At 33.1% G+C, this 25,379-nt stretch overlaps 1 protein-coding gene across 2 annotated transcripts in view; it reads left to right on the forward strand.

Moving 5' to 3' along the window:
- ACTR3 (actin related protein 3) overlaps window positions 1-23,058 on the forward strand; it is a 47,102-nt gene extending 24,044 nt beyond the window's left edge. Inside the window, exons 3-13 of one of the 2 annotated variants that reach the window (XM_055572869.1) lie at window positions 1,642-1,786; window positions 2,394-2,518; window positions 7,913-8,023; window positions 10,898-10,993; window positions 12,426-12,533; window positions 15,372-15,515; window positions 17,056-17,229; window positions 17,671-17,763; window positions 17,912-18,037; window positions 20,820-20,903; window positions 22,271-23,058. In XM_055572869.1, the coding sequence (XP_055428844.1) occupies window positions 2,447-2,518; window positions 7,913-8,023; window positions 10,898-10,993; window positions 12,426-12,533; window positions 15,372-15,515; window positions 17,056-17,229; window positions 17,671-17,763; window positions 17,912-18,037; window positions 20,820-20,903; window positions 22,271-22,366 (1,104 nt within the window). In that variant the 5' untranslated portion in view covers window positions 1,642-1,786; window positions 2,394-2,446 and the 3' untranslated portion in view covers window positions 22,367-23,058. The remainder of the gene's footprint in view (window positions 1-1,641; window positions 1,787-2,393; window positions 2,519-7,912; window positions 8,024-10,897; window positions 10,994-12,425; window positions 12,534-15,371; window positions 15,516-17,055; window positions 17,230-17,670; window positions 17,764-17,911; window positions 18,038-20,819; window positions 20,904-22,270) is intronic. The other variant, XM_055572868.1, reaches the window with a different exon arrangement.
- The last annotated feature ends 2,321 nt before the right edge of the window (window positions 23,059-25,379 follow it).

Here is a 25,379-nt window from a genome sequence, read left to right on the forward strand (position 1 = left end):
TTCTTTCATTCTCTAGAAACAGACCTGTTTGACTTTTGCACTTCTGATAAACTTTTGATACATTTTTTTCTAGGGATTGATTGTCTGTGAATTTAGGCTATTACCTAAATCTAATGCTTCAATACATGGAATGGCTTTTAGCTGACACTGATGAAATAACTTATTCATAGGAATATAGTGGTATTAGTTTGTAGTACTGTTGTTTTTACCCTTTATTCAAGTATATTTGTTATCTACATGGAGGGACAGATTTGCTTTTTTTCACTTTTGTCCCAACTTTACATATCAATATATTGATAGTTTGTTTAAGATTTTGATGACAAATATTGGCTCTGTTGCTGACTAAAATAGAGTACTTTTGCAAACTAGTAGTTGACGTTAGTTATGTTTGAGTTTAGTTTTATACCATGTGTATGCTTATATTAGTTTCCCAACGCTGCCAAGGCAAAGTACCAAAAACCAGATGGCTTAAAATAGCAGAAACTTGCAGTACCGCAAGCAAGAAGTCCGAAATCAAGGTGTCAACAGGGCCATGATCTTGCTGACAGCTCTAGGGGAGAAATCGTCTTGGCTCTTAAAACTTCTGATGTGTCTTGACAATCCTTGGCATTCCTTGGCTTGTATGTGCATCACTCCAGTCACACAGCTAACCCTATGTGTCTTCACATTGTTTTTCTTCTGTGCATGGATATGCCCAAATTCTGTATTTTTATAAGATAACCAGTCATTGGATTGTAGCCCATCCTAATAACCTCATTTTAACTTGAAAGACCCTGTTTCCAAATAAGGTCACATTCTGAGGTAGTAAGAATTAGGACCTAAACATATCTTTTTGGGGGCACACAACTCAACTCTTAAAATGCTGATCTTGCTTGCAATCTCTTAATTTGTAATTTTTTATAAGGCATTGTATTGTGATTAAAACATTTATTTCAGGAGATTCCTAATGTGTTAACTCTGATTCTTGCAAAATTTGCTTTTGCTTATATTCTTCAGTGCTGTATTAAGTCTTAGTTGGAAGCCCATATAATTTTGATATTTTAAACTTTTGGTTCTCATCACCATTATATTCTTTTTCTGTTTCATCTTTCTGCCAAAATTTGCAATTTTAGTTTTCATTGTCTTTCTTATGAGAGGTTGAAGCATGTTAAAAATCCTTTTGTGTATGAAAGAAAAGATTTTTGATTATGGAGTTTTTTTTACCCAACTAGTTTTAATGCTGCAAGTGTAGTTTTATAATGAGCAGATATAATCATTGCCGCTGATGAACATGGATATTTGATCTGGAAAACCTGTGGATATGATTCATAGTTATTTTCATAATCTTTGTCTTCTAGGAAATTTGTAGTGACGCATCTGGATGTCTGTGTGTATTATGCTAGAGAAGCAGCATTTAGAAGTTGATTGGTTTTAGAATTTTCTTCTGTATTTTCTACACACCTTATTAAGGATATAAATTGTTATTAACTGAAAGTGTAACTGTTTGAATGGCCCATCAGCTTATGTGCATGCATGTTTTTGTTTTTTTAACTTATGTTTTTTAACTTCACTTGAACTGACTGTCCAGTTTCAATAATTTATCTTTCAGATGTTTTTAAAAAATACTCTCAGACTTGGTTTGTTTGTGCTCTTATTTGTTAGCACTCCTCATGCAGGATCTGACCAGGGGTTGCACCCATGCAGTAGAAGACCTGAGTCTTAACCACAGGACCAGCAGGAAAGTCCCCATGCAGATGTTTTGAATGAAGAACTGTTTAATTTCAAGGATTCAGACATTTACAACTTAGTTAAGAAATTTATAAGTTTTAGGTCTAGAACTGTATGCTGTTTTTTGAAATTATATAAGGAGATTGCTGTGGGTTTTACCTGAACGATTTGAAATTTCCCTTTGTATATGTGGATTAAAGTTTAACAGGTCCTTACGCCAGTGTTAAAAGTAAGCTAGTTCATAGTAGTGCAAACAGGATATGAAAAAGTTTTAAAAAAATATTTCCCCATGCAGTTTACCTACTTTTATTACTGGTTTTCAATTTTTTCTTTCTGATTGTCCATCAAGCCTTTGTTGACTTGGTGGAATTACAGTTTTACTCAGATCAAAATAGAGCTTACATAGTTTTTAAAAACAAAACTGAAACATTCCCACAGCAGTACTTCTCTTTTGGGGGCTTTTTATATTTGAGGTCTTGTTTCTGGGTGGAAGTTGAGATTTCATTGTATTAAAGGAATTTTGTCATTTTTTTATTAATGACCTTTTTGCTTTAATTTAGCAGTTTAAATATACTAGATCATGTTCTATGTAATAATACTTTATTATGAAAAAATACAAGTGAAAAATTTGTCTCACTTGAAAAAAATAAAATTTTTTACATACATAAATAACTTCTATTTTAAAGGTATTGCTATTAAGGAGTCAGCAAAAGTAGGAGATCAAGCTCAAAGGAGGGTGATGAAAGGTGTTGACGACCTAGACTTCTTCATTGGTGATGAAGCAATAGAAAAACCTACATATGCAACAAAGGTATATTTTTGTGATTTGTATAAAAATAAATAACATTTTATTTCAAAAAATTAGTTCGTTTAGTAATTTTGCCACTCAATTACAGGACTAATACTCTCAGCCTCTTCACAGTAGAAATTTCTTCTTCCTTTGTGACTTCTTCCAGCCTTGCTTTAACTGTATTTCTCCCCCACCCCCACCAAGAGGAATATTTTAGCTCCTTCACATAACTGGTATTTACTTTTTCAATCTCAGAGTTATCAATGTGATTGACTTTCTCTTGCCTCCACATTATCATACCTAGAAATACTTCCCATCTTTATTCAAACCCACATTATTTTTCTCCTGTTGAAGCCTGTGTCATCTGAAAGTGCACTGTTTTTTATCTTTTTCTTGTTTGTTTCCTATCCTTCATCCTCCTGCTCCTTTTTTATTGAGATATAATTTACATACTATAAAATGGGTAAGGCTTAGTTATACAGTTAAAAAAAAATTTGTGACTGTAATCATAAAAGTTCAGGATAGAGAACAAATCTAGTAACCCAGATACCTTCCTTGTGTCTGCTCTCAGAGTCACTGTCCCCACCTGCACCAAAAGGTAGACACTGTTTAAACTCACTTTGCCTGATCTTCGCATTTCTTCCTTTATATGTCTTTTCTTCACTTTTCATAATTTATTCATTAACAAAAAAACTACCATGTATAAACAACTTTATTTAAAGTGCTGAGATTAAATAAGAAAAATGGATTTCTTGACTTCAAGACTATTGTAATGTGGTGGAAAGAAAGCTCTTGAAGAAGTAATTATAAGTGGTTTGCATTTATACAGATATTTGGCTCTTGGAGCTTATAAACAAGACAGAACTGGAGATAAATATTTGGAAGATATTAGTGACCTTTGGAAGGGGTAAGATTCTCTAGTGGTAGGCCTAGGACAGAGCTTGATCAATGCACCACTGAGATTTGGATGGAGGAGGAAAGCCTACAAAGGATTCTGAAAAGGCATAGTTAGACTGGGTAAACAGGAAAGAGCGATAAACAGTGTGGCATGCTGCTATCAGGTGATCTAGAGCCCATACGTTACTTGCTGTCTTTAGCTGCAAGGATGTTATTTGTAACCTTAATAAGAATGGTTTTAGAGGACTAATGAGTCTGGATTAAAGTATAGGTTAGATTGTGAATGGCCAGAAAAGTAGGCCAGGAAAAATGAAAGGATTATTTCCATGAGGTTTGACTTTGTTTGGGAAGGAGAAATAAACAGATAAGTTGTGGGCATAAGATGGAAGAGATGCTTAAATGCTAATGTGAGAGAATTATTAGAAAAAGAGATCAAAGTAACAGGAAAGACAGACTATAATACAGGTCGATGACAAAGCTAGAGGGATGGAATCCAGAGCACAGATGATCTACTTCATACATGTTGGTGAAGGTGAAGTCGCTCAGTGGTGTCCGACCCTCAGCGACCCCATTGACTGCAGCCTTCCAGGCTCCTCCGTCCATGGGATTTTCCAGGCAAGAGTACTGGAGTAAGGGGATCTCTTAAATTATAAAAAATTGAAAAAGAAAAAAGAAATAAGTGCAGAATCAGTTTTACAGATTTGGTGAGGAAAGTCGGTTTGGCTTCTTGACTGTTAGCTCCTGATTTCCTTGTGAAACACATGATGACATTTTCTCTACTGCTCAGGAAATAGAGGGGAAAAGTGCAGTCTGAGTGATGGGGAGAATATTTAAAATCATCACTGTGGAGAGTAAAAATGAACAGAGTGGGGAAACAACAGCTTGCCAGGTATATTTATGTGCATTTGGAAATAGTAGTTATGAATTCTTAGTTTTATCAGCCGGTTCTGTGTCATTTGTATGATCAGCATTCTGGATATAGGTTAAGTTTAGGGTAGGATCAGGTCAAGTTGGGTTTTGGTAGATGGAATGACAAAAGGAAATATGAGTAGAGTAAGGGAGCCCAAAATCTAAACTGTGTGTTGTGAGGAGGGATGGGTTTTGGCTAGAGAAAAAGTATATTAGCCTGTGGACTGCAAATCAAGAGAGATGTAGTGAGGTGCTGGAGTATGCTAGAAGGATAAGAAGTTGTGATCAGAGAGGGGGTGTACTTGCATTTCAGAAATGTAGAGATGATAATGATACTAAGATCTAGACTGTGGCCAAAATGGAAAAGACACCTTCAGAGGTGGTGAAGTCAGTGAACTGAGAGGCCATAGTTCCTCTGCATTGATTCTGTTCTCTTAATACACTTTCAGGTCTTCCAGATGCAACAGGCGAATGACAAAGCTTCTTACAGTCCTGCCTTCTTTCCTCAGCATGTTAGCTGTTGTTTTATTTTTCCTCTTTGTCCTTTTAAAAGCAAACTTATTTTGATAAGCTCTTTGTTAAATCCAATTACATCTAGCAGTCTTCATCCTTCTTGATTTGTCTTTCTTTCACAAGATTACTCTGCTGGCTCTCTTCCTAACTTAGGCTATTCTTGTTATTTGTTACTGTTCATTTTTTCCCCTGTACTGTCACTGGTTCTTCTTCCTTTGCCTGCTGCTGCTGCTGCTACTGCTAAGTCACTTCAGTCGTGTCTGACTCTGTGCAACCCCATGGACTGCAGCCTACCAGGCTTCTCCACCCATGGGATTCTCCAGGCAAGAACACGGGAGTGGGTTGCCATTTCCTTCTCCAGTGCATGAAAGTGGAAAGTGAAAGTGAAATCGCTCAGTCGTGTCTGACTCTTAGCGACCCCATGGACTGCAGCCTACCAGGCTCCTCCATCCATGGGATTTTCCGGGCAACAGTACTGGAGTGGGGTGCCATTGCCTTCTCCTTTCCTTTGCCTACTACTCAAATATCAGTATTTCCCGGGTACTGTCCTTGTTCTCTCTTATTTAAGACCTTTTGTAGATGATCTCATCCACACCTTCATCTGCAGGCACAGCTTAGATCTCTACCCAATCCCTTGACCCCATTTCCAGCTGCCTACTGTCACCTACCTATTCTCTGGCTCTTGAGTTTAATATATTCAAAACAAAATTTTTTATATATACTCCACCCTTGCTATTCCAAGATAAGACAAAATACATTTTTGGTATCTTGATTAATAATAGATCCTTTTCATCCTGATTTGATAGTTAGAAACCTATTGATATCTTTGAGTTTTTTCTCACAGTGACAGAAATCTTCAGTCTGGCCTAACATCATTTACAGCACAACTGGGGCTCTTATTCTTTTGTTCTTTTAAGATTCAGTTCAGCTTTCCCAATGTTACTATAATTATCTTCTTAAAAATCAAAGCTACTCTTGTTTACCCTGATAGAAAATTTCTGCTGATGTTCTGTTTCTTATAGAATAAAACACCAGTACAAGGCAAGTAATAGTTTTTGAGAACCTGGTCCCCTTCATCTAGAAACAATCTACCTATCTACACCCCTTTCCCTAAAGGCACAGGTATTTTTCATTGATAACTGTTGTGTTTGTATATTATGCAGTGTTTGTACATACTATTTGCTATTCTCTATTTACATTTTCTTCTATCTCCCACTCTGAAAAGAAAATTAACAAGATTGCTCCTATAAGACCCAGCTTAGATATGACCTCCTCAGTCATAGACAAATAGGAGCCTTCATATTTTCCCTCTGAAGGCAAGTTGTTCATCTTGTCCTAGGTACTTTATTTCTTTAAAAGCTAATAGTGTAATGTTTGTATCTGCTGTATTTCTTTCATTAGATAGATTCTTATGGCAGGATGTTCATGGCCTTAGCATTTGTGCCAATGATTCATAGTAGGTGCACAATAATACATGATGAATAAATAGCATTTAGAACATTAAAATATGTAAACTTCCAGTAATGTTATAAAATGAATGATGTAATAAGTACATTTTTTTCCTTTCCTAAAGCAAAGTGAGGAGTTCAGTTCAGTCGCTCAGTCGTGTCTGACTCTGCAACTCCATGGACTGCAGCACACCAGGCCTCCCTGTCCATCACCAGCCCCCAGAGTTTACTCAAACTCATGTCCATTGAGTCAGTGATACCATCCATCCATCTCATCCTCTGTCATCCCCTTCTCCTCCCACCTTCAATCTTTCCCAGCATCAGAGTCTTTTCCAATGAGTCAATGAGGAGTAGAAGTTATTTTTTAAGTGTAATGCTTTAAGAAGTATCTATTAGAAGGCTTTGGTGAAATGTGGTTATTAGAAATGAATAGATAAGAGGTTTAATGATGACTAAATGACAGTAGGATATTTTCTTCACTAGTGTATTCATCCTTAGGTACTGAGTGTATATTTATTCTATGTGCATGGAAGTATATTTTTAAAAATGTTTCTTTTGTAAAATTTTGGAAGATTTTTGCCTAAGCTTTTACTTTGCTTGTTTAAGGAATTCTTCATATATTCAGAATACTAATTTTTACTTTAGTTTTATGTGTTGTGAAACTGTTTTATTGCAGAGGTTCACGAACTTTCTTAGTGCCTTTAGTGTCTCAGTAAAAAGTTTTGACAGTTTTTTGTCGCTTAGAAAGAAATTTCTAACAATCTGTTAAGTAGCAACGTAGCTACTTGAAAAAAAAAGACACTTCTTTGAAAGGAAAATATTTTTGTTAAATTGTTAATTAGTTACTATTAGGATGCATGTGCCTGTCAGGTGGGTCACAGTTTCTCACACCTGGAATTAGATTTTGTATCCCCATCCTCATTCTTAATTTACTTTTTACATTTCTTATTTTATGGATTTTTGGGGGGAGGGATTTAATTTTTATCATAGCAACTGCTGGTAATCCAGTTTTTCAAAGAAGTGATGTTACTGACTGATGGTTGAAACTGTACTGTTTTAAACTAGTAGATATGTAGTGTCAAACTGATTCTGAGTATCACCAAATTTCCCTGGAAAATTTAAAATATTTGCCATGTCTTTTTGAATTTGCTGTAGTTCTGCCAGGTTCAGTTTTGAAACTGAGTCTATATAGATATGTATGACTTGTCTTACAAAATTTTGCTTGCTTGATTTACGATTATTCTTGCTGTTTATTTACCAACTGTTTTTTATATATAAAACATGCAACAAATATTTGTGAGAGCTAATAAAGATTAAGCAAATTGTCATAACCTGTAATTTTCACAAGCTGAATTTTAATGGAGTATGTTTCTATTATAAAATTTTCAAAAATCCAGAAAGACTGGTGCAGTCTTTCATCTAGATTGAATAGTTTTTAACATTTTGACATATTTGCATTTTTTTAATAGAAACATCTGAAAATATGTAGAAATCATTTCCTTTATCTCTAGTTAAGTATGCATCTTCTAATGAGCTGTGTGTCATTACACCTAAGAAATGCTTCCCTCATCTACTATTCACTAATGATTTGTTTTATTTTTGATATTAATAAAGATTTGATTCCTGTTTTATTTTTTTGTTTTAATAGTGGCCAATCCGCCATGGTATAGTTGAAGACTGGGACTTGATGGAAAGGTTTATGGAGCAAGTCATCTTTAAATATTTAAGGGCGGAACCTGAAGATCATTATTTTCTTTTGGTAAGCACAACTTATAATTTCAGTGAGGAAATTTTTGAAGAAGCTTAATGAGAATGTTTTCATTACATCTGTACTCAATAGGCTATAATTTATTTGTCATGTATCTAAAAACATTGTGATAAATCTGGATCATATTTAGTATCTTCAACTGTAAATTTGAGGGGAAAAAGTTGGAAACATGGCACTTTTTTTTTTTAATTAAAAAAATGGTGTGATTTTTATTTCATTTGTGATTCTTGCTAATAAAATATGTAATTTAATTTTTAAACTTTTTTTATCAAAGCAATGCATGTTTATAACTTTAAAAATTTAATCGCTATAGATTTAACTTTAAAAAACAGCATATTTCTTCCTAACCTCTCCCTTCTCTTAAAAACTTGATTCTCCAGAGGCACACACTTGAACATTTTAAAGAGTTTTCCCTGATAGTTTTCTCATGTATTTCATTTGTTATTTTAAATATTAGATACTGTAATTTCCTACTAGGAAAGACGAGCATTTTGTTCTTTTCCTTTTGTCCCCCCTCCTTAACACAATATCCTTATCTTCTTCCTCTTTCTGTGATATAGTTATATCATAATTTTGGGTAAAATTAATATTTTATTATGGTGATTGTGAATATATATATATATATATATATACACATGAATATGTGAATATGCATATACATAAATACAAAGTTCAAAGAACCTTGCAGTGAGCACCTACAATCTAGACTCAGCATTCAATTTTGCTGTAATTGTCTTAGAACATCTGTTTATTTGGTTACCTTTCTATTACTCCATCTTACTTTTTAAATCACCACAAAGAGTTGCAGATTGAGTCAATTCACTCCTAACTACTTTAGCATACATTATCATCAACTAGAGTTTATTATTGTTTACATTTTTTTCTTTTCTGTAAAATTTACATTCTGTAAAATCATACATCTTAACCCTATCATTTTATTGGTTTGACCAGGCATTGGCAAACTTTGTCTAAAGGTAGATAGGAAAAGATTTTTGGCTTTGTGGCCCATGTGGTCTCTGTTGCAGCTGCTTAGCTCTGCTGTTGTAGTAGGAAAGCAGCCATATGCAGTACTTAAATGAGTGGCTGTGGCTGTGTTCCAGTCAACTTTTATTTACAAAAAGAAGTGGTCGACTAGATTTGGCCTGCAGGATGCATGATGTATTAATCGTTGCCCTTCTGTAGTTTCGACAGATGCATATGTCTTTGTAACCCAAACCCTTATCAAGATACAGAACATTACTGTTAAGCTGCAAAGTTATCTTGTGCCCTTTTCCAGTTAATTCCTACCCCCATCTCTTGGAGGCAACCCTTGTTCCAATTTTTTTCCCACACATATACATTTTCCTTATTTTTGAGTTGCATATACATGGAATTGTATAAAATGTGCTCTTTGGTAAGACTTCATTCACCATAATCTTGAGATTCATACATGTTGCATTTGCTGCTTTTTTTTTTGCTGGGTCATACTCTGTTGTATAAATATGCCTCACTGCCCATTTCCCTGTTGAAAATCACCTGGGCTGTTCCAAGTTTTTGATAGTTGAATATTTTGGGTATTGTGAATGTTCTTATACAAGTCTTTTGTGAACATGTTTTTATTTCTTTTGTGTAAACACCTAGATAAGGAATTGTTGTGCCATAGGGTAGCTATATGATTGATTTTATAGGAAAGTTTCAGAACTTTTCCCAAAGGATTGTACCTTTTTGCACACCCACCCACAATGTGTTATTGAGTCGGTTACTCTGCGTTCTATCTAACATTTGATATGTATCAGTCTTTTTAATTTTAGCCATTCTGGTGGGTGTGAGCTTTCTCATTTTGGTTTTAATTTGCATTTTTCTGACGACTGATAACATTGAGTACTTTTTCATGTGCTTATTAGCTATTTGTATATTTTGCTTGTGAGATCTTCTGATTAAATTTTATTTTGTATAGAATTCTGGAGTTTATAATTTAACTGCCTTGGTTTTTTTAGTTTGCTTAATTTTACACATAACTATTACTAAATTATCTCCAAATTCTTGAACATAGTCCAAAGCCTTCCTGCTGCTGCTGCTAAGTCGCTTCAGTCGTGTCCGACTCTGTGCGACCCCATAGATGGCAGCCTACCAGGCTCCCCCGTCCCTGGCATTCTCCAGGCAAGAACACTGGAGTGGGTTACCATTAAGTTTAAATACATCAAGTAGTTTAGAAGTTAAAGGTTGTATGAATGGAAAAGATCTAATCCCAGTTAATTGAAAAAAAAATTTCTATGGTGTCTAGAACATGATTTTATTTGCAGTGAATTTTTTTATCTGTCTTTCCTTTGTTGTGCTCATTAAATTTAAGGACTTTTTCCTTAACCCCAGGTCAAAAAGATAATTCTGTATTTCTTAAATTTAAAGTTTTGCATTTCAAGTTTAATGAGATAACAAAAAGAATTGAATAGTAAAATCAGATTCATGAGAATAATATCTTATGTGGTTTCAAGCTTGGTGATATAAAATGATTTAGGTGTTCCTGAGGCAAAGGTGAAGCATGAAGTTCAGGATTTTGGGTGCTGTTCCTTAGGTCCTTTCTTACCTCACTGGGATAGCTTCTGACCCAGACTTACCCCATAGGTTTCTAAGTGGTGTGGTGTATGCAGTCACATAACTTAAACTGAAGAGAACTGTGTAAACATCTCCATTTTACACTCTAACAGTTACATGTATGTATAGATCTATTTGAATTCTCTACAGTTTTTCATTAGCTTTGTACCTCTGAGTTTAATGACTTTTATATAAATATAGTGTTTGAAATGCATTATTTCTCACTTACAAATTGTGTATAAAGTTATCACAGTAATCTGATATTGCCTATTTAAATGTTATTCAATTTCATAGACTGAACCTCCACTGAATACTCCAGAAAACAGGGAATATACTGCTGAAATAATGTTTGAGTCTTTCAATGTTCCTGGCTTGTACATTGCTGTACAGGTAAGCAAGTTTAGATGTCAAAATAAGCATGGCTCTTAAATTTTAACCTGGTTTAATTTAACCTTAAAATATTTGTGTATTTTTCTTAATTTTAAAACATATCATAGTTTTCTATTGACTTGATAATTTAGAAATCATTAGAACAATGGAACTATTTAGTGAGTAAAAGAGAAGTGTTAAAAGGAAGTAAGTTGATGGTTTTTGAATAAATTAATAAGGCCTTTCGTAAAACAGAAATAAGGGAACTAATATTTATTCAGAGTTCATGTCAAAAACTTTGTATACACATTTATTTACCCTTATAACATTCATTGTGTCCTTTTTTGTAGTCTGCTTTAGTTACCACTACATATGTTTGACCACTGTCGCCATTGTGCCCCTCTGTATACTGTATATCACAAATCCCTATAATTTTTTAAGTTTATAAGTTTTGTCGAATTTAATTTGTATGGAAATAAATCTGTGTGGAACAGTGGAATAGTCTCTCTCCCCTCTTAGGAACAGAGCTTACTTCTTACTTGTTTCTTAACCCTGTAGCAAATGTGATCCCTGGCATATCACAAATGCTTAATAAGTATATAAATTATTGTGTAGTTCTGTTAGCCCATAATGATTATGGTGTGATCCAGTGTTAAAGTAAGAGGATGGTCTAGTTACCTTTCTAGATTCCTTTCAGCTATTATGTTGCAAGTAGATAAAATAAAGCCAACTTAGTACTGTTTTTAATTAATTATCTTGATTGAGGCTTGGATTTATATGAGATTTAGTTTTTTTAATTGAACTAGTTACATTAATTTCTTAATTTGTAAATGGAAAAACTTATACTTTATTGCTTATGCCAAGATTTTTTATAGAAAAACATTTCATCAACTTTGTTTTCCTAATTAAATCATAGTATTTGGAAGTGTGCAGTGGTCTTTTCTCTGGTTATATCGCTTGTTACATATTCCTGAATGCATGTTGCATTTAGAAAATTTGGAGGTAATAAGAGTGATACTTGTGTATAGCCATCTATGTATTGAATAACTAATGGTTGGTGGTTGTGTGCTTCTCTGCCTTACTTTTACTTTTGTGTTTGTTATAGGCTAGGCCATATACACAGAGTTTAAGTCCTATACTGTATTATCTCATGTTAGTCTCCTATATGTTAGTACTGTAGTATCTCATGTTAGTCTTCCACTTTTTTTTGGCTATAGGAGGAAAATGGCCCTCACTAAAATGTGGAAAATTTATAAATATGCCCCTAAAAACTAATGTAAGGCTTTGTCTTAATAATATATAGGATATAAACAATTTTATTGTATAATGTAAGTTAATTCTGTGTATTTCCTTTCCAAAGATACTACATTTACAATTGAATGAAGTTCTACAATAAAATGAAATTTTCTATTAACTCTTTATTTTCTTGCCTGCCATATTTCTTTTTTTCAAGGCTGTTCTTGCCTTAGCTGCATCTTGGACCTCCAGACAAGTAGGAGAACGGACGTTGACTGGTACGGTAATAGACAGTGGAGACGGTGTCACTCATGTCATCCCTGTGGTAAGGATATTTTAAAATTACTGAACAAAATAGCAGTAAACATCTAGCAAAGTTTAATTATATGGATTAATGCCACCTTTTAAAAAAACTTGAAATATTATATTTATTTACTATAATTTGATCATTGCTCAGCTATAGTTGTGTTTTGCTCACATTATTAGAATTTTATAAACAAATTCCAGTTTTTTTTTGCTATAGGTTTGCCTGTAGTTAAAAATAATTAGAAAATTACTAGAAGTTTCCAATTTGTAGTTAGGAAATGATGAATTACAGTATCTGGAATGGAAATGTGCCTTTCTTTTCTTAAACATGGAATTCAGTTTTCTAGTTTGGATTTATGTTAGCCAGTGAATGTGCTAAGTTGCTCAGTCATGTCCGACTCTTTGCGACCCCATGGACTGTAGCCTGCCAGACTCCTCTGTCCATGGGATTCTCCAGGCAAGAATACTGGAGTGGGTTGCCATTTCCTACTCCACAGCCAGTGAATAGTTTTTCTTATTCTTCTTAATTAACAGATTTCATACTTATGTTAGCTTTCTACTAAAATGGCAGTTAGTTGAAAGCACATGACCATCAGTGACTTTTGGGGAATTACATTTTTTGAATTAAAAAGCTCAAGTTGTAATTGTGCTTTACATGGATTCAATCAAGCACATTAAGAAAAATGCATCAGATTTGATTATTTGTGAGAGAGGGCATTTTTCTGCCAAAGCCTTTCTACTTCTAATTTTTAATGACAAATTAAATTTTTTCATTTTGCCATTAGATTCAGAATTATTACTTGAATTCATACTGATCTCTATTGGGTTGGTATATATAGAAATGTTTCTCTTTAAAAAAATTTTTATGTTATATTGAATATCATGTAAAGAATGAAATTGTTTTGAACTTTTATTTCTTCATTATTCTTATTCTTCATTTTAATGCACTGGGCAACCTCTGTTGACAATTACATCCTCAGAGTGATTATTAGGTTCAGTTCAGTTCAGTCTCAGTCATGTCCGACTCTTTGTGACCCCATGAACTGCAGCACTCCAGACCTCCCTGTCCATCACCAACTCCCGGAGTTCACTCAAACTCATGTCCATCGAGTCGGTGATGCCATCCACCCGTCTCATCCTCTGCCTTAGGTTAGATGTCATAATTCACCCTCCTGATATCATAATAGTTTTAGTAATACTTGCCCTTTTTAAAAAAAAAAATAGAAGCTTTTTTGAGATGTAATTCACAAACCACACAGTTCATTCGTTTATAGTGTACCATGCAGTGTTTTTTGTATATTCATAAAGTGCATCATTACCAGAGTCAATTTAAAAAAATTTTTATCACTCTAAAAAGAAACCTTATATCTTTTAGTATTCACTCTCCCCCTTACCTTTAGCCCAGTCTACCTTTTCTGACTCTCTAGTTTTGCATGTTCTGGATATTTCATATAAACAGAGTCCTACACTCTTGTGATTGTCCTCTCACATAGCCCAGTGTTTTCAAGGTTTATCCATGTTGTAGCATGTCTAGTACTTTACTTATTTTGCCAAATAATATCTTTTTATATGGCTATTCTACATTTTATTGTATTGCATTGGGGGATATTTTAATATCTTGGAAATTAGGGTTATATCTAATATTTTGATAGCTTTTTATAGTTTAGTTGGCATATTTTTCTTAGTGCTACATATTTTTTTCCTTTTTTTTTTTTTCCAGAATGGGAACAAGAATAGCAACCTGTTTAATAGAACTGTTTTGAGGATTAAATAATGGATACATGTATGCTGCTTAGAGATACATAAAGATTCTTAAATTGTTCATTTAAAATTCTCATTTTAACCTCAAGATCTATGTTGTAGATTATATTATCCTTTAAGGACCTCAGTTTACTTGCTTATAAAATGCAAATGAGTTCCTTAACATCACCAAGTAGGTCATGGTGCTAGGATTTGAACTTGTTCTGCCTGACTGCAGCCTTTTCTTAATATCTACACAGTTAAGCAATAATATCTTTATCCTTATAATTAATATTGGAGTAGATAATTTACAAAAAGAAGCTACCAACTTGGAATAGTTTTATGAAGCATATTAAGAATTGGGTGTTCCTATTATTTTTTCCTGCATTCTTTTGAATTAATGGAATGTTTTTTATAATTTCATTTTATCTTTTTTACTGACTTAGCTATGCTGTGTATTTCTTTGTTATTGTCATTTGATTTTGGTGAGTTTTGCTGTATGGTTTATAGTAAACATCTCTAACTTATCATAATCAAATAATAATACTCTACTTTTTCATAAATGTTAATAAAATGTAATTTTGCTACATTATTTTTGTACTTCTGAGTTGTAGTAGTAAATTTATGAATTCATTCTGTAAAATTAAATTATTTGGAAGTATTACAGTGCATGGACTATCTCAGACTTAAGTTGGAACCTACTTCATTATCAAAATGATAGAAAATGTGTGTTAATGATTAAATTTCCTACAATGCAATTTAAATTTTTTGCTGAAATTATAGAAAATTTAAACAGTAATATCCTATTTGAAGTCTGTTATCTAAAACCTTTAATACTTCTGAAATTCACTATTTCTTTGCTGTTGAGTCATTTCAGTCTTTGTTATAAACTCTTATCAGTGGGATAATAAATCGTGGTGTCTGTACAGTATTGTAAATTCTGTGGTAAGTTAGCTGTAAAGAATACAGTTGAGGAATAAAGACTAGAAGAATTTTCCTGGAATGAAGCAATACTTAAGGATACAAATGTAGTAATCTAAGAAATTGATCTTTAGTGATTAGTTTAGGTGATTCTTGAAAACACTGAAAGTAAATTTGACACTTTTCCCCCATCTAGGCTGAAGGGTATGTGATTGGCAGCTGTATTAAGCACATTCCCATCGCAGGACGAGATATAACATATTTTATTCAGCAATTGTTGAGAGACCGAGAAGTAGGAATTCCTCCAGAGCAATCCTTGGAAACTGCTAAGGCAGTGAAGGTAAAAAATAATGCTGAGAATATAATTCAGTTAGAAATTAAAGTCATGTTTATAATATTAACAGGAAAAATTCTTAAGTCAAGAACAGTAGTTTAAAAAAAGCTTTTGTTACCCAGTTACAAACCACTGTTCTTATTTATATTTTTTCTTTGTATTTCTTAGAGGAAATTTTGGGGGCTTAGCAACTTGTTGCTTGTTCTCACCACATTTCACATTTGAGAGGACTAACATATAAGGACATTTATACAAACTGACTTCAACATAGTTACTGTCTTAAGTAAAATAAATGTAGCATGCCTTGGAGGTACTGTGGGTTCTGTTCTGTCCCACTGTGGGAAAGCGAGTATCACAAAAAAGCAAGTCAGACAAATTTTTTGGTTTCCCAGTGCATTTAAAAGTTATGGTTACACTACAGTCTATTAAGTGGCAATAGCATTATGTCTATAAAATGTACATACTTTAGTTTGGAATCCTGTACTTTAATTAAAAAATATTTTTTGCTAAAGCATGCTGTCGTCTGATATGCAGATGCCAGATATCTTCAGTTTGTAAAAAATACGCTATCGGCAAAGCACAGTAAAATGGGGTATGCCTGTTATTAGTTCACTTCAGAGTCCTCACATCTCAATTTTCACTGATTTATTTATTTCTGATTCTAAGAGTTGTCTGTTAGAATAAAATTTTTGGTGTCATTGATTCATTGGGCTATAGGATAGATGCAGTGGTAGGTTCAAATGATATGGCAGATAGAAGAAAAATGTGAAGGCTGTGTAAGGTATTTTAATAATTTGTAGGCTACACTAGGGCTTATGCAAAATACAAAATATTTAGCATTGCTTTTTAAAATTTTTCATTTGTCAACATTTCTAGAAAATTTCTTATATGTTTAAAATTTCATATATGTTTTCGTATATGCTTTTCGTAAAAGCAAAACTTACAAGGTAAAAATAATTCCATTGATTTGACAATCTTTGCATGATTATAGTGCATTAATGAAGCATAGTTGCTCTAATATATATGTTACAGGTGTACAGCATAGTGAGCCATAGCTTTTAAAGATCATAGTTCATTCAAAATATTGGCTATATTTCCCATGTTGTACAATATATCCTTGAAGTTTATTTTATACCTAATAATTTGTACCTCTTACTGTATTAATTTGTGTGGTTAAGTCAGGTATTTATTCTGCAATTCTTTTGTATTTTATGTTTTCTCTTTTCTAAAATATAAAGTCCTTTAATTATTGAAACAGTATAAAATTTTGTATGACATTAATGAGTGCTTTCATGAAGTAGCACTGAAATATTAGAAATCAACTCTTTGTTAAATCTTATTCTATTTGTATGTGAAGCCCAGGAGATGAGCTGTTTATTTGTACTATACATATGATAACATCCTAACATAAAATTTTCTTCATCTTAGTCTCTGAATTTTATTTTCTGAAGATATTTTTTTGTTTGATTGTAGTTTACTGAAAATAAATACCATTCTGTTTTGCTTTTCCTAAAACAAGAGGGAAAAATTACTCTTCGTTTTCTAGGAGCGCTATAGTTATGTCTGCCCAGACTTAGTAAAAGAATTTAACAAGTATGATACAGATGGATCAAAGTGGATTAAACAGTATACTGGAATCAATGCTATCTCAAAGAAAGAGTTTTCCATTGATGTTGGATATGAAAGATTCTTGGGACCTGAAATTTTTTTTCATCCAGAGGTAAGTCTTGTTTCTTTTTTTAAGATAGACTTGTTTTGAATTATTCTGCAGAAAATACCAGTCAATAGTATCAGAGAGAGTTAATCTCAGGAACTTTCTTTTGAATGCTAAAGTGCTATAGTGAGTAATCTTTACATCAATGTATGTTCTCATCAGCATTGTAAAGTGCTTCCATTTATATAGATTTTTGCCAGGTCATAGTATATGTTTGGCTTTACATTTTTGCTAATCTGATGGTTATGAAATGGTATATGTTATCATTATTTTAATTTTATTTCTTTTGATATCTCTGATTTCAGTGTCTTTAATTTGAATCAGAGACCAGAATTTAATATTTCTATAAATCCTTTATTTTTTAACTGAAAAGTTTCTTAATTTTTAATTGTGATATTTAAATCAGTAGTGGTCTAATCTCTATCATGTGTCCAACTTACTTTTCAGTTTGCTAACCCAGACTTTACCCAGCCTATCTCAGAAGTTGTAGATGAAGTAATTCAGAATTGTCCTATCGATGTCAGACGTCCTCTCTACAAGGTCAGTGTTTATAGCAAAATTGTATTCTAAGTCACACTTTTAAAAAACGTCTTTATTTTCTCTCTGTTGGTGAATGTAGATTTAAAAACACGTCTAAACTTCTCTTTATGTAAAAGTTCTATTTATTTATTTTTCTCTACTAATACAGAATATTGTCCTCTCTGGAGGTTCAACCATGTTCAGGGACTTTGGACGTCGTTTGCAAAGAGATTTGAAAAGAACTGTAGATGCCAGGCTGAAATTAAGTGAGGAATTGAGTGGTGGTAGATTGAAGGTAGGTTTTCTCAATTATTGGTGGAAAGGTTGAGGGTGCCTTGATTATTGTATTGGAAATGTAGAATGTCTGCCAGCTTTTCTTTGGAAGGTAAGAGGAGCCTGAGGTATCTAATGGAAAGTGGTTAATTTTATAGATTCATATCCATGATATTCTTGGTCATTCCATTCCTTTAGGATATTACCTATATTTCTGGAAAATACGACAACCCACTGCAGTACTGTTGCCTGGAGAATTCCATGGACAGAGGAGCCTGGTGGGCTGTCATGGGGTCGCAGAGTCAGCCATGACTGAGTGACTAGCACTTTCACTTTTATAGCTATGAGAGAGATTTTTTTTAATATTTATCTCACAAATAATTTACATATAGTAGATTTGTTGCATATTCCAGGAATAATATTCTTTATGAGTTTACAAAATATTAAATACCTCTAATAGCAGGACAACAAAGCAGTTGAAAGAGAGAGACTGTTGTGTGATTTCACCTGTTTTCACACACTGACTTTATCCTCTCCTATAGCAGCCTCATAGTGTGAAATGAGATTGGTGGTACAGGAAAATAACCTTTCAATTTCTGTCCTGTAATTTTGGGCTTGCTGTCAAAAAAAATCAAAATTAACTTCAAATTCTCAGATGACTGCTTTATATATTTATAAGACAAATTTTCAGTAAATTTGTTTCATTTTCATTATGGGATATTGTGGGATATTGAAGCAAAACACTGATTCAGAAGATATGTTACTAAGTAAAACACATTTATGCAACTTGGAAAATTACCAAGAATGAGAGCTTCATCCGAGACTACCAGTCACCCAGAATTACTTGAAAGCAGTAGATACAACACTCTGGTTTACTGCTGTTTGAAGAATTGCATGATAGCTGACTACTTTCAGCCCCTAAATTTTGATTATCTTTAAACTATTCCTTGGAGTACAGTAAAAAGTGGTGGTTTAGTTTGTCATGACTCATTGCAGCTAAATAAAAATGTTAAATATTTTTATGCTTCTTACACATTTCTAAATAAGAACTGATTTTTTTTTTTTCTCTCAGTGATGTCAGCACTATGCTAACATATCTAATAATATAGGAAAAATCATACATACTGGAGTACTCCACCTCCTTCCCTTTTATTTTACTCAGTAGTTATTTTTATGGATCTTTATAACATCTTTATATAGCTGTATTTAAATCTGGCTTTTTTTTCTGTCAATCCAATTTTAAATGACAGTCAAATAGCTTTTTTTTTAGTAACAAAAAGCCATATCTTTTTGTGATACATAAATTAAAAATTTTTTTTATTCCAAAATAATTTCATACTTTAAAACTATTGGCAAATTCTAGTGGAATTCCTATATATTCCTCTCCTAGATTTCCAAATTTTAGCATATTTGCTTTATTTTTCTATTTTTATAAATATATGTATGTATACATGTATCTTCCTGAACTATTTGAGAGTGAGTTGCAAATATAGCCTATTACCCCTCAACGTTAGTGTGTATTTCCTAAAAACAGGCCATTACAATTATCAAAATCAAAATATATATATATATATATATATATATATATTTTTTTTTTTTTTTTTTTTTTTCTGGCTAGGATTCAGTCCAAGATATATGTTTGAATTTGGTTTCATTTCCCTCTTATCTGGAAAAAGTACTCATTTTTTTTTTTGTCTTTTATAATTTTAATATTTTTGAAGACTACAGGAAATTTATTTTGCAAGCTGTTTCTCAGTTTGGGTTTGTCTGATGTTTTCTTATGATTGGGTTCAGATAATGCATTTTTTGCAGTAATAGTACAGAAGTGATATTGTATTCTTTTTACTGCATTGTATTGCCAGACGCATGATTTGTTTTATATGTTAACTTGGATCACCTGGTTAAGTGTATCAGGTGTCTCTATTATAAAGTTACTATTTTTTCCTTTATATTTAATAAGAATCTTATTGATGATACTTTCAGATTATGTATAACTGCCTTGTTTTTCATCAAAGCCTCAGCCACTGCTTATAACATCATATTTAGTTATTGCTGTGGTAGTTGCCAAGTGGTATTTTGCAAATTCCATTATTTGGAATTATTTTTTGGAATTCCAAATTCCAAAAACTAACACAGTATTGTAAACCAACTGTACTTCAATTAAAAGAAACCAAGATTTGGACACTAGATATATATTCAGTTGTTACTGAGGGGTCAGTGCATCTAGGCCTTGTTGGCAGTCACGTGTAGTGTGTGTGTGTGTGTGTGTATGCATATAAATCTAGTTCTCTGTATAAACTAAAAACTACAGATTCATACTGATAATAGAAGTTCCAGAATACTGTAAGGTTCATTCTAGCCTTATACCTTCCCGTATTTGTAATGCTCTTCTCTGATGGTGAGAAACCAGCCTTATGTTTGTTGTTTGCTCAGTCCTGGAATACATATATAGTCGTTTCAGAGTTATTGATCCATGCCACTGTGAGAAATAGACCGACTAATGAGAGTTCAGTGTTTGCTTAGTTTTTAGCTTAACCTTGATGGCGTAGTCCTAATACTGTGTTCATGGGTTACCTGGATTAGTTCATTTCCCTTACTTTACCGTGGTTATATTTTTTTTAAAAATAATTTGTTTCTGTTACATTGTTTTGCTTAATTTGTTTCTGTTACATTGTTTTGCTCTATGTACACCCCCACCTCCACATCTTTTTTATTTATTTTTGAGTATGTACAACTAAGGTTAAATAATACAAGAATTGTTATATGAGTTTACCATTGAACTGATCTTACTACATCTTTTATAGCCAAAACCTATTGATGTACAAGTCATTACACATCACATGCAACGATACGCAGTTTGGTTTGGAGGATCTATGCTGGCTTCCACAGTAAGTGAGATGAAGCTTTAAAATTTGACCTTTTTGTTTTAAAGATAAAGTAATTTATCAACTTAAATAATTTAGAAGAACAAGAAAAATTTCTTAAATTTTTATGTAATATTGCACAGGAAAGTTTTAAAATTGAACACAGATAAACAGTATTTTTCAAAAGTGGAATTTATTTGGACTTAATGGTTTTTGGGGGTTTTTTTTGTTCTTGCTAGACATTTTTTGAGTGAGCAGTTCTTTTTAAAATTTATTTAATATATTTTTTTTTGGATGTGCTGAATCTTCATTGCTGCACGTGGACTTTTTCTAGTTTCAGCAGCTGGAGGCTGTTCTTCATTGCAGTGTGCAGATTTCTCATTGTGGTAGCTTCTTTTGTTGCAGAGCACAGGCTTAACTCGGTAGTAATACAGGTATCAGAAGGTCATTGTTTTTTCTGTGCAAATATTTTAAAATATTAAGTTACCACATAAAAAGTATGATGTTCTAAACTTGAGTCAAGGGAATTAATAAGATACCTCTCTCAAACCAAAACATCTTAAAGTCCCTTTAAAAGATACTTTAAATTTTAACATCCTTTACCTCGTAAGTAGTGGTGCTCTATCCTGTAGTACCTGGAGAAGGAAACGGCAACCCTCTCCAGTATCCTTGCCTGGAAAATCCATGGACGGAGGAGCCTGGCGGGCTACAGTCCATGATGTCGCAAAGAGTTGTACACGACTGAGTGACTTAACTTTTTTAGCTTTATCCTGTAGTACACAGTATAAAATAAAATGTAAGAACTTTTATTTGAATTATTGAAAACTATACAACCTTGGATTTCAATAAAAGCATTTAAAAATAAGAGGTAAAAGTTATTTTCTTCCTTAATTTGAATTGTCTTCATTTGTGCTGTCTCTATCACCTAGTTGAGTGTGTAAATTTCCCCTTGGAGAAATGAGGTAATAGACTCTGGAATAGTCTGTCTATACCAGACCTTCAGTGAGGAAAGCAAGTTCATCTAGAAGTTTTTGGAGCATGACCTGAAATATATCATCTGTAACTTACATGAATGCTGCTGCTTTTCTTGATTCAATGTACAGTATGGGAAAGCCACAACAGAATAGTTGGGCATTTGAGATTTAGCCTTCCATTCCATTCAATTTTTTCAAAATTGAAAAATTCCAGGAGAAACAGACGTTGAGGGAGGGGGATTGGAGAGACTTTTGTCAAATGCTCCTTTTCAGTTTTGGTTATAGACTTGTAGCTGATTTTGAGTCACAGTTGCTAGAATTTCACATTTTGTTCAGCTATCATAAATGGACTGATAAACGTTTTAGATTTAAAGTGGTACATTTTTGACCTTTCCAAAAATCTGTTTTTATTTTCAGCCTGAGTTCTACCAAGTATGCCACACCAAAAAGGATTATGAAGAAATTGGACCTAGCATTTGTCGTCACAATCCAGTGTTTGGAGTCATGTCGTAAAATTGGCTTCATAGTTATTGGGGTTAGGGAGGTGGGGAAGAAATAGTCTTTCTGATTACCTGTTTTGTCTGGATGGCTGGTTTTGAACCTGACTTGAAATAATAAGACCAAACATTAATTATACAGGAATATTTTAATAAGTATATCAACAAGCCAATGTAGAGGAGAGCCAAAATGATTAAGTGTTTTTCTTTAGATTGAATATTTGAATCTTACGTGTATCAAAAAGAAGTGGGTTTTAGTTCTTTCTGTGCCCTGGTATTTTGTATATTATTGAATTATCCAAGATTTGATGGGATTTATCAGTATGTAGATAGCTCTATAATGCTTGAATTGTACACTTTGAAGTGTGTGCAATGCAAGAGCTTGTTTATATTTCATACTTTTTATACTTTGAGGAAAAAAAGTCAAAGAAAAACTAGTATGTGAGGGTAAAAATAAAAAAGTGACCAAGTAAAGGATAAATACAAAAAATAGCCTGTGAGACTTGGCGTACACACACACTCATGGGATTCCAGTTATTATGAAGTGCTTCCACCCTCCTGTGCCCCCCAATGGTTTTCTTTGCAAGTGCTTTTGGAACTAAGAAGCTAGTGTCTTGGATTAACTGATGCCTGCTAGTGCTTTCTGATTACTCGCATTCTGTTTTCTCGCTTTAAAGGAAAAGTAAAGACAAGACTGTTGGACCAGTATTGCAGTTCTGTAGTGTCATTTCTTATTAAAAAATGAATAATTTGATTACCCAAATTGGTATATTTAAAGCCTAACACCATTCTAATAAAGGCACAAATTTCTTTTTAATACTTGTTTCAAGCTCTTTAATCTTTATAAGTTAACTAATAAATCTATTTTCTTCAAACCTCTGCAATAGTTCTTTAAAATCTCAACAGTTGGTTAGTGAGCTGACTTTTTTATGTGCTCTAAACAAATAATTGTGAACTTTTAATATGTTGAGTGCTTTCATTTTGATAACTGGATCTCCATTTGATATTTTCATTTGTATAACTCATTTGCAGTCCAAAATTTTTTTGGGCCAGTCCCTGACATATCATGGAAAGTTAATTTTCATTACATTTTAAAATAATCTGGATCATGAAGAACAAGTGATGAAAATAAATTAAAACTGAATTACCTTTTCTTATGTTTTTTTTTTTTTAGAAGCAGTGTCGTTCTACTTTGTGTTTATATATTTATATGCTTTTTATTTCTGTTGAAATAGTAGAATTCACTGAAATCTCTCTATATGGTAGAAAATTTCTTGTGAACTTGAAATTTTGCCAGTTATTTATAGAAGACTAAAATGAGAGATGTTTTATAGGCTTTTAGAACTTAAGCAGTAATACCAGTGAACACTTGAACTTCATTAACCATGAAAAAACACACAGGATTAATATTAATATATACTTCTGTCCAAAAATCTAAGAACAATTAAAGTGTTTTTGTCTTTAATATAGATTTGAGGAGTGAACTTTAGTTTTTATTTAGAGTGAATAAGGATGTTTAAAATTATATTAATCATTTATGTGAATCTTAATTCTTTTGAGTGTGGCAGTCAGGAACATACTGTATGTTGTAAAATGGTAATCCTGTCAGGATCAAAGATCTTGTTTTATTTGAAAAAGTATTTCATGAACATTGTTAAAAAAAAAAACTGTTCAAGTAGTACCAAAGAGTACATAATGAAAGATTTCTTTCCTACCCTAGCCTCGTTTTTTCTCATCATTACACTCTTAGAATGTCTTTTATGTCCTTGTAATTTTCTGTGCATATAGGAATGAATATAGCTCCCTTGTTTTACAGAAATAAGAGCTTACTATATATATACTGTTCTGCACTTTGCTTTTTCAAAGCTCTTTTGATACAGAACTAAATTAATAAGCATTAAAGATTTTATCCACCTGGCCCAAAACAGTATTATTATTAGTATTGTCATAACTGTCTTTTCCATCTGAGATGATTGAATAGTAAATAAATAAATTTGAGGGTCAGAAATTTTGTTTTAAGCTTAAACTTACTTGGGGAAACAAGAAGTCTCTAGCCTTTCCTGTATGTTTCCTGGTGTATAATATGATAGAAACAGTGGTCTTACGTCCTTTACATCTCTCCTGTCATGGTATATCATTAATTTATTGCACCCTTGGTTGTATATGTATAGAGGTTGGCCAAGGTGATTAAAACCTATAACACTGGTATAAGAGACTGCGTAAGCATGTTACATTGGAAAAACACCCGACTGAAGCCTAAAGCCAATTGTTGAAATTTTTATTCTAGTTCTGCAGATTGATAATACAAGTCCTTCAACTTTTACTATTGTTGTTATTGTTAAAACATGAAAAAAAAAATTTATATAATCATGGACCTATTGTTTGAACTTGCTCGACCTTAATTCAATTTATCTTTAAGATAGTAGTGTTATCTGGGAGCTTCCCTGGTAGCTCAGCTGGTAAAGAATTGCCTACATGCGGGAGACCCTGGTTTGATTCCTGGGCCAGGAAGATCCCCTGGAGAGGGGATAGGCTAACTACCCACTCCAGTATTCTTGGGCTTCCCTGGTGGCTCAGATGGTAAAGAATCCCCCCGCAATGTGGGAGATCTGGGTTGGAAAGATCTCCTGGAAGAAGGCATGACAACCCACTCCAATATTCTTGCCTGGAGAATCCCCATGGACAGAGGAACCTGGCAGGCTGCAGTCCATGGGGTTGCAAAGAGTTGGACACAATTGAGTGACTAAGCATAGCACAGCACAGTGTTACCTGGATTAACAATGCAGTTTTTATGAGTTGTGAGACTATAACCTAGTATTTTTGATTAACCTGTTTGTGGTAGTAAAGATGTTTTTAAAGGTCTCTTTTTTGATAGGCAGGACTTTTAATCAATTGGAAATACTAACGGACAGAAATAAAATAAATGATGGCTCTCTCTAACATGATGTTTACTCTTTGGTAAGTACAGCTTACCCTTAAAATGTCTAAATGATGTATACTGCAAGTAATCATCCAGTTCTGATCGATCT

Source organism: Bubalus kerabau, chromosome 3 (genome assembly GCF_029407905.1).
Source record: "Bubalus kerabau isolate K-KA32 ecotype Philippines breed swamp buffalo chromosome 3, PCC_UOA_SB_1v2, whole genome shotgun sequence".
NCBI lineage: Eukaryota > Metazoa > Chordata > Mammalia > Artiodactyla > Bovidae > Bubalus > Bubalus kerabau.